We start from the raw sequence: 16,122 nt of genomic DNA on the forward strand, positions 1-16,122 counted from the left end.
ATAAGTACAGAAATTGAGGGTAAGCATATAAAAACTTTCACAATTTAACACTAATTTTATGCCTGCTAAATATAATAAAAATAAAAATATAAAATATAAAAATAAAAAATATTACTATAAGTTTTTCATTTCATTTTTTTTTGGTAATCAATTGACATTATATATTTTTATTTTTTTTTTTTTTTTTTTTTTTTTTTTAATTTTTTTTTTTTTTTTCAACGTTTATTTATTTTTGGGACAGAGAGAGACAGAGCATGAACGGGGGAGGGGCAGAGAGAGAGGGAGACACAGAATCGGAAACAGGCTCCAGGCTCCGAGCCATCAGCCCAGAGCCTGACGCGGGGCTCGAACTCACGGGCCGCGCGAGATCGTGACCTGGCTGAAGTCGGACGCTTAACCGACTGCGCCACCCAGGCGCCCCTATATATTTTTAAATGTCAGTCCATGATATACCGAGGAAAAAAGTCCTTTACCAAAGCACATTTAAGAAGCAGTGGTCTAGATAACATTACTGGGTAGTTATTAGAACAGAGAGATGCCCTAAGAAAAAGTCATAACAAGTCATTACTACATTTATTTTAGGGAGATTAGTTATGACATGCCCAATTATAAAACAGTGCTGCTTATGAATACTCAGGAAAAAAGCATAGGAAAACATTTGCCAGGAAAATTCTTTCATGTTACAAATAAAAGATGTATTCGCTTTTCTCTTTCATATTTATTTAGTAGTCTATAAATAGCTATATAACACTGAATTGCAGCCATCTGTTTAATTTTATCTTTCCCAGTGGACTGAGTTTCTTGAGGTCACAGACTATTTCTAACCTCCATATCATTAGAACCTAGCACAGTATCAGAGTGCCTAACAGTTATTCCAGTTTTCTTTCTTTTTTTTGTAGGGGAAGGGCATGGAGGGGTGGTCTGTAGAAGGAAAGAGCTCAAGACCTCAACAGTACCTATGGTCGAGTCGAGTCATAAATGCTGATTCTATAAACTGCTTACTTCTCTACTTGCTGTAAGCTATTTAATTCTCATATAAAGTAGCTAAAAATTTTCACTTTACAGATGAGGAAACTGAGACTTAATCAAGCTAAGCAATCTGCTCCAAGTCATACAGCTTGTAAAACAACAGAGACCAGATTAAAACCTGCTCTGTCTCAACCAAAGCATCCATATTCTTTTCAATCCTCTAGGACAGATGAATCGTCTAGGTAGATGAAACATCTACCATGTAAATATACAAATTAATGTAGAAATTTACTTATATATTTAGATTATTTCTCAGTTATATAAAAATATTTTGATTTAGTGATTTTATTAATCAAGTTAAACTGAAATCTGAGCAGTAAACCAATTCTAATTCACCAGGTTAAATATGAACATACAATATTATGCTGAGTGAAATAAGTCATTCAGAGAAGGACAGATATGATAGGTTTTCACTCATGTGATCTTGAGAAACTTAACAGAAGTCCATGGGGGAAGGGAAGGGGAAAAAAACAGAGAGGGAGGGAGGCAAACCACAAGACACTCAAATACAGAAAACAAACTGAGGGTGAGGGCAAGGGGAAAATGGGTGATGGGCTTGAGGAGGGTACTTGTTGGGATGAGCACTGGGTGTTATATGTAAGCCAATTTGACAATAAATTATATTCATAAAAAAATAATAAAAAATATACAAGGTCTTTGTTTCCACATTTTATTTGGAGGCAGTAAGAAAAAGAGTTACTGAACAACACAGCAATTTATCTCATTTAAATAAAACACCAATTATGTTTAATTCTAGATGATTTTATCCAAGAAAAAACATATACCACTACCTTTCTGGTAACATTATTTACTGTTACATTTTGTAAATACACTGCAAATGAAATGACTGGAAGTCCCACAAACTTTATCTGCTCAGGATACAGTTCAGAAGTTACTAGAAACAAATTAGTAAATGCTTCTTATAAGGCTTATAAACTCAACAACAAACATTAATTCCTAGAGCAACTATGGACACTCAGCTAAATTTCCAGTCTCAAAAAGCATATAATTATGCATATATTACATTAAGCAATCTTAAACATTAATAAATCTTAGCTAAATTCCTTTAAGATAGACTTACAGTACTTTTATAAGTTTTAATCTAATAAGTCTACATTACAAACCCTTGTTCTTTTTGTCCACTTCATCAAGAGCTACAACTAGGAAAGTTCTAGAGAGTGAGACACATGATGAAAAATTTCCCAGGACACAAACTGCGATATTCTTGAGAAAGTGCAACATAAATATACATTCATTAAGGCTTCATGAGAGAAAGTTCACTAGTTGACCTAAGTCCTTTAAAAGTTTTATTTAATTTCAACATTTCTCACTAGTTCTCTAAAGTCTATTAAGAGGAAAGTTCAGAAATACTTTTCTTTAATGGCAGAGGCCTATATTGATGTAAGAAATTTTACCTGGTTTCTATGTTTTTCTGTAGCTCAGTAAAGGTGAATGGCATCTCATCTAGGTCAACTGCTGCAATAAAGATACAGATTCCCCATAGTTCCTTTTTCCTTTGACTATAACCTTCCTGGGTACAAAAAAAAAAAAAAAAATTCAAATATTTCATTAATTATTCACACACTGGATACTATACTAAAATTATATGATGATTTTTTTCTTACTCAATTTAACTTGCTTTTAAATTCTTATGATGGCATATAGTTGAGAGTATTTAATTCCACACTAACAAAAAATCTTTAATTTTATATTATAAAGCAAAAAATACTAGAAAGATCAAAAAGTTAAATTATAACTTACTGTGAAAAATTGAGGGGTCAGTTCTCTGAAGCAAATATTTTCATTTTTCAATAATCCAATGTCATCAGAGCCGACTTAAAAGATTTGAGTTCATAACAATTGTTTTTTTTTTTTTAAAAGAAGCCTACTTTCTTATCTTCATTTTGCTCTGATACACTTATTTTTTTTACCAATCTACTGACTCAAGTATTTTGTAACCTCATGAAATTCATATCTCTCATTGCCATAATTGCCTCCTTTGTAAAATGGAAATAATAATACATATCTCACTTGGTAAGAATTAAGTGAGAGTACACATCTAAAGCCCTTAGAATAATGCCTGGCATATAATTAGTACCTGATGAGTGATGGCTATGATTATCATTAGAATACTTTTTCCCTTAAAAATATGTATCTCTTTCTAAATATGTAAGTTTTGTAGGTAAAACTTGATTACATTAGATTGCAAACAAAAGAAATACCAAATTAGCTGATATTCTATTACACAACTGGAACAATTTGCTTACTCTCAATCGAAGGTTACAACAGAGCTGAAAAGTTTATGATGAAATTTTACATTGTTTTGAAATCTCAGTTACATATAAACTTTAGGAAAAGAATTGTTCTGGATTATCAAATTTTAGTAATAAAAACATATTACCTAACTCAACTTTTCCTTAATTTCAGCTACATGGAAAACAAATATTTTTTATTTAAGTTTTGTTTTAATTACAGTATAGTTAACATACAGTGGTATATTAGTTTCAGGTGTACAATACAGGGATTCAACAATTCCATATATCACCCAATGCTCATCAGGACAAGTACACTCCTTAATCCCCATCACCTTTTTAACCCATCCCCTCACCTCCCTTCTGGTAACGATGAGTTTGTTCTTTATAGTTAAGAGTCTATTTCTTCATGTGTCTTTTCTTTTCTTTGCTGTTTGTTTTGTTTCTTAAATTCCACAATATGCAGCAATCTGTTGCATTTCTATACAAATATCTTAAAACTTACAACTATACACCCACTAGAATGGTTAAATTAAAAAGACTGACGATATGGTTGAGACGACAAATGGTTGGTAAGGATGTAGAGCAAGGAATACTCAAATACTGCTGGTGATCATGTAAAATGGTACAACCATTTTGAAAAACAAGTTTGGCAAGTTTTTATAAAGTTAAGTATATACTTTCCATAACACTTAGCAATACCACTCCTAGGTATTTATAGCCAAGAGAAATGGAAACTTTGTACATAAATGTTAATAACAGCTTCAATTATAAAAACCAAAAACTAGAAAATGTCCCAAAATCCAAAAACTGGTGAACAGATAAACTGTGGTACAGCCATACAATGGAATGTTATTCAACAATAAAAAGGAAAAGTACTGGGGCGCCCGGGTGGCTCAGTCAGTTAAGCATCCGACTTTGGCTCAGGTCAAGATTTCACAGTTCGTAGGTTTGAGCCCTGCGTTGGGCTCTGTGCTGACAGCTCAGAGCCTGGAGCATGTTTCCAGTTTCTGTGTTTCCCTCTCTCTCTGTCCCTCCTCCACGCATGCTCTGTCTCTCAATCTCTCTCTCGAAAATAAATAAAACATAAAAAAATGTTTTTAATAAGGAAAAGTACTAATAAACACAACATAAACCTCAAAATTATCACATGAAAAAAAGAAGCTAGAGAAAAAAGGGTAAATCCTATATACTGTTCTTCCTTTCCTACAAAACTCTAGAAAAGGCAAAATTAATTTTTAATGGCAAAAAGTACATCAGTGGCTGCCTTGGGACAGGAGTGGAGGTGTTAGACAACAAAGGAAAGGAGAAAACTTTCTGAACCAAAAATTTCTATACTTTAATTGATGGTGGTAATTACATGGTTGAATGCATTTATCAAGATTTATTGGGGCGCCTGGGTGGCTCAGTCAGTTAAGCATCCAACTTTGGCTCAGGTCAGGATCTCACAGTCCGTGGGTTTAAGCCCCGTGTCAGGCTCTGTGTTGTCAGCTCAGAGCCTGGAGCCTGCTTCAGATTCTGTGTCTCCCTCCCTCTCTCTCTGCCCTTTCCCCCACTTGTGCTCTCTCTCTCTCTCTCTCTCAAAATAATAAGTAAACATTTAAAAAATTAAAAAAAAAAAAACAATTTAGGAGACAGGGTCAACATGGCAGAGAAGCAGGGGGACGTGAAGGTCCCCCGCCCCTCAAACACAGGAGTATTGAGGCCAGAAGATTTGGAATTCCAGGAATCTAGGCTACAGAGTGACAGAAACATCTCCAGGGGCCAACAGATACAACTTGGCAAGCTATAAGTGGGTGATTATGAACTGGGAGAGATAAAACAGGAGGCATAGGCACAGAAAAGAAGGATCTCCTTCTGTGGAGAGACAAAAGGAAGAGACAGAGAGGCTGTGGAAGCGTAGGATTATGTTTGGACAAGAGAAAAACCTCTCTGGACCATAGTCCAGGGAATGGAAAAAACAGAAAGAACCAATGTCTAACTTGCAAACAGCCTTAGAAGTGACAATCCAGGGTTATAGGACTTTCTCCAGACTGGGGCCTGCTGCCTTGTACATGCACCTGGTGGAGAAGGGGAGCCACCCCAGGCTCAGTAGCAAGCTCAGAGGCACAAAGACAGCAGTCCCCTCCCTTGGGTGTTGTGGGAAGAAGTATATAGCCACTCCAAGGACAAAAGACCTGCCAGCCAGAGGCCCTTTGTTGGCAGGGTAGAGTGGCACTACCCTGGAATGGGGGCGGGCAGAGTGGGATCCTTTAGGACATTGGGGTTTGAATCCCAGCCAAGTGCCTGGAAGGCACAGAAGACTGTGGAGCAAGACAAACCACCTGCTCATGCCCAGGCAGCACTGTGAGGACAGCCTGAAGAGAGTGGTATGGGATAGCCCATCCAGGGAGTAGAGACTGGGGTGTCACCATTTTTATCCCCATCACCAATAAGGTCGCGCTTCAGGGAACAAAACAGCAGGCCCAGAGTGGAGGCAGGACCCACCTACACCAAACCACGCCCCTCCCCCTTTGTACCTGGTAACTGCTATCTACCTGCACAAGACTGACACTGACCGAATCAGACAGCCCCTCCTCCAGACCAGCACAGCCACTGGTTTCAAGGAACCATCAGATATTGGTCCAGCAGTTTTGCATTTTCTGATTGGATTCATGGTCAATTTTTTCTTTCTTTTCTTCCTCTTATTTCTTCCCCTTTCTATTCTGGTTATTGGTTTAAGCAGACGTTTTTAATCTAGTCTTTTCATATCTCTTCTGTATCTCTTTTTTCCTTATTTTCCCCTTTCTCTCTCGAGAGTAAGCCATACAGTTTCTCTGATTTTCTGCCTGGTCATTTTTTTTTTCTTTTCTTTTTACCCCACCCCTGTCATTTCTCTCTTTGTATGGTATAAGGCTTCTTCTACCACCATGCCTTTTAAAATTTTTTCCAGGGTTATTTCAATGAACAAATCAAAGTATACCTGGTGGAAGGTCCAAGCCACCACTACAAGTAGGGAGATAGAGCAACCAGAGTCACAATAACAGAGAGCACACAACACACTCCAAAAACACATCCTGAATGACCAGGCCCTGGACAGTGTATGACCCCTTTTTAATATAGTAGTGCTCGTAGGTGAAGGACACTTAACAAGCTATTAAAACACTTAAAGGGCAGAAAACTAGCTAAAATGATGAAATGGAAGAATTCCCTCAAAAGAAATTTCAGGAAGAAATGACAGAAAATTTCTCAAAACAGATATAAACAATATATCTGATAAAGAATTTGGAATAATAGTCATAAGATTAATAGCTGGGCTTGAAAAAGGCAGTAAGACAGCAGAGAATCTACTGCTGCAGAGATCAAGGAACTAAGAAATAGTCACAACAAATTAAGAAATGGTATATATGAGGTGCACAATAAAGTAGATGCAGTGACAGCAAGGACAGAGGAAGCAGAGGGGAGAATAAGTGAAATAGAAGATAAAATTATGGAAAGTGATGAAGCCGAGAAAAAGATAAGAAAATACCAGACTATGAGGGGAGAATTAGAAAACTAAGTGCTTCAATGAAATGTACTAATATCCATATCATAGGAGTTCCAGAAGAAGAGAAAGAGAAAGGGGCAGAGGTTTACTTGAACAAATTGTAACTGAGAACTTCCCTAATCTGAGGAAGGAAGCAGACATCCAAATCCAGGAGGCACAGAAAACTCCCTTCAGATTCAACAAGAATAGGTCTTCACCATGGCATACCAGAGTGAAACTGGCAAAATACAAAGATAAAGAGAGAATTCTGAAAGCAGCTAGGGACAAACAGGCCTTAACCTACAAGGGTAGACATATTAGGGTAGTAGCAGACCTGTCCACTGAAACCTGACATGCAAGATGGGAGGGGCAGGAAATATTCAATGTGATAAATAGGAAAAATATTCAGCCAAGAATCATTTATCTGGCAAGGTGGTCATTCAGAATAGAAGGAGAGATAAAGGCTTTCCCAGACAAACAAAAACTGAAGGAGTTCATGACCACTAAACCAGCCGTGCAAGACATGCTAAGGGGGACTATGTGAGTGGAATGCTGTAAAGACTACAAAGGACCAGAGCTATCACTACAAGCATAAAACCTACAGATAGCACAATGACATCAAATTTGCATCTTTCAATAATAACTCTAACTGTAAATGGACTAAATGCCCCAATCAAAAGACACAGGTATCAGAATGGGTAAAAAACTAAGATGCATCTATATGCTATCAATCTGAAGGTGTCCTCATGTCTAAAGTGAGTCTCTTGTAGAAAGTGAGGGGATGGAGAACCATCTATCATGCTACTGGAAGTCAAAAGAAAAGCTGGAGTAGCCATACTTATATCAGACAAACTAGGTTTTAAACTAAAGGCTGTAACAAGAGATGAAGAAGGGCATTATATCATAATTACAGGGACTGTCCACCAAGAAGAGCTAACAATTATAAATGTTTATGTCCCCAACTTGAGAGAACCCAAATACATAAATCAATCACAAACATAAGCAATCTTATTGATAAGAATACAGTACTTGCAAGGGACTTTAAAACTCCACTTATAACAATGGACAGATCATATAGGCAGAAAATCAATAAAGAAACAATGGGCTTGAATGATACACTGGACCAGATGGACTTGACAGATACATTCAGAACTTCTCATCCAAAAGCAGCAAAATACACATTCTTCTCAAGTGCACATGGAACATTCTCCAAAATAGATCACATACTGAGTCACAAAACAGCCCTCAATAAATGTAAAAGAATTGAGATCATACCATGCATATTTTCAGATCACAATGCTATGAATCTTGAAATCAACCACAAGAAAGAATTTGGAAAGCCTCCAAATGCATGGAGGTTAAAGAACATCCTACTAAAGAATGAACAAGTCAACCAGGCGATTAAAGAAGAAATTAAAAAACAAATGGAAGCAAATGAAAATGAAAACACAACAGTCCAAACCCTTTGGGATGCAGCAAAAACAGTCCTAAGAGGAAAATACATTGCAATCCAGGCCTATCTCAAAAACAAGAAAAATGCTGAATACAAAACCTAACCTCACACCTAAAAGAACTAGAAACATAGCAGCAAAGAAACCCCAAAATGAGCAGAAGATAAATAATAAATATTAGAGCAGAAATAAACAATACAGAATTCTAAAAAAAACTCAATGAATCTAAGAACTGATATTTTGAAAAGAATAAACAATATTAATAAACCCCTAGCCATGGGGCGCCTGGGTGGCGCAGTTGGTTAAGCGTCCCACTTCAACCAGGTCACGATCTCGCGGTCCATGAGTTCGAGCCCCGCGTCAGGCTCTGGGCTGATGGCTCGGAGCCTGGAGCCTGTTTCCGATTCTGTGTCTCCCTCTCTCTCTGCCCCTCCCCTGTTCATGCTCTGTCTCTCTCTGTCCCAAAAATAAATAAACGTTGAAAAAAAAAAATTTAAAACAAAACAAAACAAAACAAAACAAAACAAAAAAACCCTAGCCAGACTTCTCAAAACCTGAGAGAACCCAAATAGATAAAACCACGAATGAAAGAGGAGAAATCACAACCAACATCACAGAAATACAGTTAGGAGACAATACTGTGAAAAATTATATGCCAATAAACTGGACAACCTGGAAGAAATGGATAAATTCCTAGACACCCACACACTACCAAAAGTCAAACAGAAAGAAATAGAAAATTTGAACAGACCCATAACCAGCAAAGAAATTGAATCAGTTATCAAAAATCTCCAAACAAGTAAGAGTCCTGGACCAGATGGCTTCCCAGGGGATTTCTACCAGACATTTAAAGCCCAGTTAATACCTATTCTTCTCAAGCTGTTCCATAAAATAGAAACAGAAGTAAAGCTTCCAGACTCATTCTATGAAGCCAGCATTACCTTGATTCCCAAATCAGAGACCCCACTAAAAAGGAGAATTACAGGCTGAACCTGGATACAAAAATTCTTAACAAGATACCAGCAAATCAAATTCAACATTATATTATAAGAATTATTCTCCATGATCCAGTGGATTCATTCCTGAGCTGCAGGGCTGGTTCAATATTCACAAATCAACCAATGTGATACATCACATTAATAGAAAAAAAGATAAAAGCCATATGATCCTGTCAATAGATGCAGAAAAAACATCTTTTTTTTTTTTAATTTTTTTTTCAACGTTTATTTATTTTTGGGACAGAGAGAGACAGAGCATGAACGGGGGAGGGGCAGAGAGAGAGGGAGACACAGAATCGGAAACAGGCTCCAGGCTCCGAGCCATCAGCCCAGAGCCCGACGCGGGGCTCGAACTCACGGACCGCGAGATCGTGACCTGGCTGAAGTCGGACGCTTAACCGACTGCGCCACCCAGGCGCCCCAGAAAAAACATCTTAATAAATACAGCATCCTTTCTTAATAAAAACCCTCAAGAAAGCTGGGATAGAAGGAACATAACATCATAAAAGCTCTATATGAAAAGCCCACAGCTAATATCATCCTCAATGGAGAAAAATTGAGAGCTTTCCCCCCTGAGATCAGGAACACTACAGGGATGTCCACTCTCACCACTGTTGTTTAACACAGTATTGGAAGTCCTAGCCTCAACAATCAGAAAACAAAATGAAACAAAAGGCATCCAAATTTGCAAAGAAGTAGAACTTTCACTACTTGCAGATGACATGATACTATACATGGAAAACCTGAAAGACTCCACCAAAAAACTGGTGGAATGGAAACATGAATCTATTAGCAAAGTCGCAGGATACAAAAATCAATGTACAGAAATCGGTTGCATTTCTATGCACCAATAATGAAGCAACAGGATAAAAAAAAAAAACACAAAAAAAAACAAGAAATTGATCCCATTTACAACTGCAACAAGCACCATAAAATACCTAGGAATAAACCTAACTAAAGATGTAAAAGATCTACATGCTTAAAACTATAGAAAACTTATGAAAGAAATTGAAAAAGACACAAAGAAATGAAAAACATTCCAGGCTCATGGACTGGAAGAACAAATATTGTTAAAATTCAATACTACCCAAAGCAATCTATTCATTCATTGCAATCCCAATCAAAATTGCACCAACATTCTTCTCAGAGCTAGAACAAACAATCCTAAAATCTGTATGGAACCACAAAAGACCCCGAACAGCCAAAGTAATGTTGAAAAAGAAAAACAAAGTGGGAGGCATAACAATCCCGGACTTTAGCCTCTACTACAAAGCTGTACTCATCAAGACAGTACGGTATTGGTACAAGCACAGACACACAGACCAAGGGAATAGAGAACCCAGAATTGGACCACAAATGTATGGCCAACTAATTTTTGACAAAGAAAGAATATCCAATGGAAAAAAGACTGTCTCTTTAGCAATTGGTGCTGGGAGAACTGGACAGCAACATGTAAAAGAATGAAACTGGACTACTTCCTTACACTATACACAAAAATAAACTCAAAATGGATGAAGGACCTGAATGTGAGACAAGAAACCATCAAAACCCTAGAGGAGAAAACAGACAACAACCTCTCTGACCTCAGCTGCAATAACTTTTTACTCAACAGTTCTCCAAAAGCAAGGGAAATAAAAGCAAAAATGAACTACTGGGACCTCATCAAGATAAAAAGCTTCTGAGCTTTTTATTTAGTCAGTAAGAAAATTTAGTCAGCAAGAAAGTGCTAAATTTATACAAAGCAGGAAAGAGAAAAATTAGGAATACTGAGAAACCATTAAGATATTAAAACTTTAATTACACATTATAGTTTAAATTAAAATCTACAATCAACACTTGAAGAGGCTACCTATTAGTAGCATTTAGTTCACTTGAACCACTCAAATGATAACCCCCAATTGATGACTTCAACTTGCTGCTTTAAAATGCACTAACTTACAAAAGAGCTCCACCAAGTGGTAAAAGAAATCATCTTGGACGCATTAGAAAATTACTATTCATGCTGTCACAACTTAACTAACATGAATTTAAATTCAATTTTAAAACTTAAAAATACTATTATCTCTAATTTTCACTTTTTAAAATATTAGCCACAACCAAGATGAAAATAAGCCTGAAAAACTTAACAGAAGACCATGGGGAAGGAAAAAAAAAAAAGGTAGAGAGGGAGACAGCCAAACCATAAGAGATGCTTAAAAACTGAGAATAAACTGAGGGTTGATGGGGGGTGGGAGGGAGGGGTGGGTGATGGGCACTGAGGAGGGCACCTGTTGGGGATAAGCACTGGGTGTTGTATGGAAACCAATTTGACAATAAATTTCATATTTAAAAAAACTCAAAAAAAAAGCCATAAAAAACATGCTTTTTAACTCTGGGTCAAAAGGACACATCCTTACACTTGATTCACAGGACTGAAATGAGTGACTAGCAACAAGGTTACAAATTAAATGTATTACAGGAATATATTAGAGGAATAGAGGGGGTAAGAGCTGTCTTTATCTTCTACTCTTGGATTTCTTCCTCACCAAGACTGTATGTAGGAACCAAAGGGATAACAGACTAATATGCCAGAAAATGCCACCTCCCTCACTTGTGTAATACTGGCTGACAGCAGTCAGCATTAAGGACAATTCTTCAATGTGCTCAGAAGAAGCAGAAATTAAGAGTGACACAGCCAAGAAGATGAATATAAAAGCTAACCTTACTTGCACTCAATCACATTTTTGACACAACACACGGCTGAATCAGCCATCCAGTTACACAATGCCCTTGTGAGAGAGAATTGACTCTACTCCAAGAAAAGTAAGTACCTAGCAAGTTCAGATTTACCTGGCCCACTGCCCAAGAGACGGGGCTCCCTCCATTAAGAACTTCCACAGAACTCAATGGATAGCATTACCCAAGCACTTAATAGAACTGTGATTTACTTGTTTTTATTTGTCTGTATTTCAACTAGTCCATAAGCATTTGGAAGGCAAAAGAGTTATACCTAATTAATTACTGTACCACCCAAGAGCCTAATACAGTATTCACAATAACTTGGTATTAAATGTGTATTAAAAAAAAAAAAAGCAGTAGTAATAGCCATACCCCATATAGGATAGACTAGCTTTTTTGTCTTTATCTTTTTTTTCCCTTAGTATGCTCAGAAAAACAAGCAACACTTCAATCACCAGTACAAAATGTAAGGTACAATGATTGGTTCTACTATAGTTTCTTCAACTCTCATTCACATTGATAACAACTAGTGAGTATGAACAAGAGTAACTCACAGGGACACAAGAGTGGCTCTGTTGGTTAAGCATCTGACTCTTGGTTTCAGATCAGGTCATGATCTCACTGTCAGTTCGAGCCCCGTGTCGGGCTCTGAACTGACAGCATGGAGCCTCCTTGGGATTTCTCTTTCCCTCTCTCTCTCTGCTCCTCCCCAGCTTGCTCTCTCAAAAAATAAAATAAATTAAACATTTAAAAAAAGTAACTTACACAAAGAAATGATATTACAGGCCTCATTTTCTAAATAGGTGACACACAACTGACCTGGAACTTAGTTTCTGGTCCAGCTCTCTGCTTAGTTTATTGAGTCAAAGGCCCAAAGATGATCTACCCCAGAAGATATAATCATATAGAAGAAAAAGCTGCCACCAAGCTCAAACAACCATTAATTAATTGGCTTTTCTGTAAAAGATCTATGAAACTGTTATCTACTACTCTTAGAAACAAGGTTGAAAAACATTGAAGAGACAGATCAATTCCTACAACTCAGATTCAATTATATGGATAAAAGGTATCTTCCAAAGTTTGAATGCCAACTCCTTCTACCAATATAGCATATACTACTTGAAAAAAGAAAAACTTCAATAATGAATAAATGAGCTGGCATTAGAATAAAAATCCCAAGTAGGAAAGGAACTGAAAGAGATCAGTAATTGTCAAAGCATTCTGTGGTCTGGGAGTTTCTAGGGTTCCAAGTCATAAAATGATAATCTTTGGCAAATTTTCCTATATTTAAAAAAACTTTAAGAAAACCCATATGTTCACTTCCCATAAAGCTTCAATTATTAAACAGCCATCTAGTTACACAATGTCCTTGTGAGGAGGGCACTTGTTAGAATGGGCATTTATCGCTTCTGTTAGAATTCAATGCAGCATGGTAATACAATTTACCTTTATGTTGATAAAAAAACAATGACTGCCAGCTTTTAGGTCTTGAATAAAACTAGGAGAAATAGACTTAATAAACAAAGTTTGGAGACCTTCTGAAACAGAGGTAAGGTGAGGGGAAACTAATAATAAATATTTAGTAGTTTTGAGTGCAATATGATTCTGATTCAACTTACCTTAAAAAATAGTTTGTACCATGAGAAAATCAAGGTACATAGAAAAGAGATAAATTAAGACACAAACAGGATTAGGAATGTTTGATAAAATAATTCACTTAAAATCTCCTAAATATCGGGGCGCCTGGGTGGCGCAGTCGGTTAAGCGTCCGACTTCAGCCAGGTCACGATCTCGCGGTCCGTGAGTTCGAGCCCCGCGTCGGGCTCTGGGCTGATGGCTCAGAGCCTGGAGCCTGTTTCCGACTCTGTGTCTCCCTCTCTCTCTGCCCCTCCCCCGTTCATGCTCTGTCTCTCTCTGTCCCAAGGGTAAATAAACGTTGAAAAAAAAAAAATTAAAAAAAAAAATCTCCTAAATATCTAGGTCTCATACAAACTTGATTATCTGTTTGTACCTGAATACAAAACAGAGAGAAATAACTACCAATAACATCAATAATCATGTATATCAGGCTTCTAACATTACAATGCATACAATTTTTTAAAGTTTATTTATTTATTTTGAGAGAGAGAGAGAGAGAGAGAGAGAGAGAGCGCGCGCGCGCGCAAGCAGTGTGGGGGCATAAAGACAGGGGAGAGACAGAATCCCAAGCAGGCTCTGCACCGTCAGCACAGAGCCCAATGTGGGGCTCGAACTCACCTACCGTGAGATCATGACCTGAGCCAAAGTTGGCCACTTAACCGAATGAGCCACCCAGGTGCCCTTACAATGCATGTAAATAAGGAAAAATATTAATTCACTGGCAGATCATTTATTTCAAAGCAACATCTGCTGTTAATCTAGCATACTTGGAAGCCCATGACAATCTACAGTCATTTTAATCCTATGGAAGAGTTTGATGTATTCTTCTGATATCTACTTCTAACAGGGGGGATAAAAATTCAGATTTGGCTCTATGTTTGTGCAGAATAAGGGGGCAGATTTTTTAAAAAGGAAATACATTGGGGCACCTGGGTGGCTCAGTCAGTTGGGCATCCAAATTTGGCTCAAATCATGATCTCACTGCTCATGAGTTTGAGCCCCGTGTCGGGCTCTGTGCTGACAGCTCAGAGCCCGGAGCCTGCTTCAGATTAGGTCTCCATCTCTCTGCCCCTCTGCTGCTCGCTCGCGCTCTCTCTCTCTCTCTCTCTCTCTCAAGTATAAAAAAAATTAATTAATTAATTAATTAAAAGAAAATACATTATGGCTGGTTTTCAATAATCTGTATCCCAAAAGGTACTAGAAAGAATTTTTTAAAAAAATTTAACAAAACTATAAATAAGATCAAGAAAAAAAAAATCCAAAATATATGGATAAAGAACTTAAGCATTTTTGGGAAGGGTAATTTGGGGACATTATTCTCTTATTCATTAAATTAATTCAGTAGTTATTTATTAAAAGCCTACTAAGCACCAAGTACTATTTTAACTGCTCAGAATACATCAGTAACAAAATAAACATTCTTGTGTCCTGGAGCTGACATTTTAAAGGGAGGGGAAAGACAATAAACAAGAATCACTTTAAATAAGTATACTATACACTATATTATAAAAAGAACAGAGTAAAGTGAATAGAGAATTTGAGAAAAAAAGTGAGATTAAACACTATTAAACAGGGTGGTAGGTCTCACTGGAAGAGTGAAATCTAGGCAAAGACTGTCATTCTATGAACAAAGACATCATCTATTAAAATATCTATTAAATTTTGACCCAATGATTCCACCTCTAGCAATCTACACTACAGAAATCATGTTACTTGTGCATTAAATGTGGATAGAAGGATACTCATTGCATACAACATTTATAGTATCAAATATTCAAAAATAAACTATATGTTTACCAAGAGGGGAACACATAAATAAATTATATGTCCATACAATAGAAAATAGATTTACTAAAAATATCAAGCTAACCCCAAAGGGCGAGGTACTCTTCAAGACACATGGCTACATGAAAAAAGCAAGGTGCAGAACAATGCAAAAGCTAGAAACTTTTATTAGTCGCTTTTGGAGGGAAAATGTAGGTGGCTGAGGGATAGGAATGAGAGCAACTTTTCACTATTTACATTTTTATTTCTCTTGAATCTTGAACCATGTGAGTCTAATGCCTACTCCAATAATAATAAAAAGTAATGAATTTTTAAAAAGTGTAAATAAATAATAAAACCTCAATTAGGTAAAATAAAAATCCTTGTGTGTGTGTAGTGAGGTTAAAGAGGAAGGATTGGAGGTACAAAGTGAATAAAAAATCTATCAATGGTTCTTTCTACAAAGGTAGGAATAGAAAGAAATCAATATATATATATATATATATATATATATATATATTCACTTTTTACTCTATTACTATAAAACCTGATCTCTTAAAAACAAGTACATTTGAACTTTGAGTATATGATTTTTTCTTTGAAATTTTGAAAGCCAAATATAATGATGATAAAAAATAACAGGAGAGATGTTAGTATCTGAAAAACTGCATGCTATAATGCCTTGGAAGTTGATATCCAAAATAGTAAATAATCAGTTACAAGATTCATGGTGACCACAAAATTAAATAAATTAGTTCTCAGAAGAA

The 16,122-nt window shown here is 36.7% G+C and overlaps 1 protein-coding gene across 5 annotated transcripts in view; it reads right to left on the reverse strand.

Annotated features, from left to right (window-relative positions):
* The window catches only part of RB1 (RB transcriptional corepressor 1), a 180,627-nt gene that overhangs the window by 135,501 nt on the left and 29,004 nt on the right, over positions 1–16,122 (reverse strand). For 4 of the 5 annotated variants that reach the window (XM_030310532.1, XM_030310551.1, XM_030310528.1 and 1 more), the window contains exon 3: positions 2,445–2,560. The exons of the other annotated variant lie outside the window; for it this stretch is intronic. In XM_030310532.1, the coding sequence (XP_030166392.1) occupies positions 2,445–2,560 (116 nt within the window). The remainder of the gene's footprint in view (positions 1–2,444; positions 2,561–16,122) is intronic. 5 annotated transcript variants of the gene reach the window in all.

This window comes from Lynx canadensis, chromosome A1 (genome assembly GCF_007474595.2).
Source record: "Lynx canadensis isolate LIC74 chromosome A1, mLynCan4.pri.v2, whole genome shotgun sequence".
NCBI classification, from domain to species: domain Eukaryota; kingdom Metazoa; phylum Chordata; class Mammalia; order Carnivora; family Felidae; genus Lynx; species Lynx canadensis.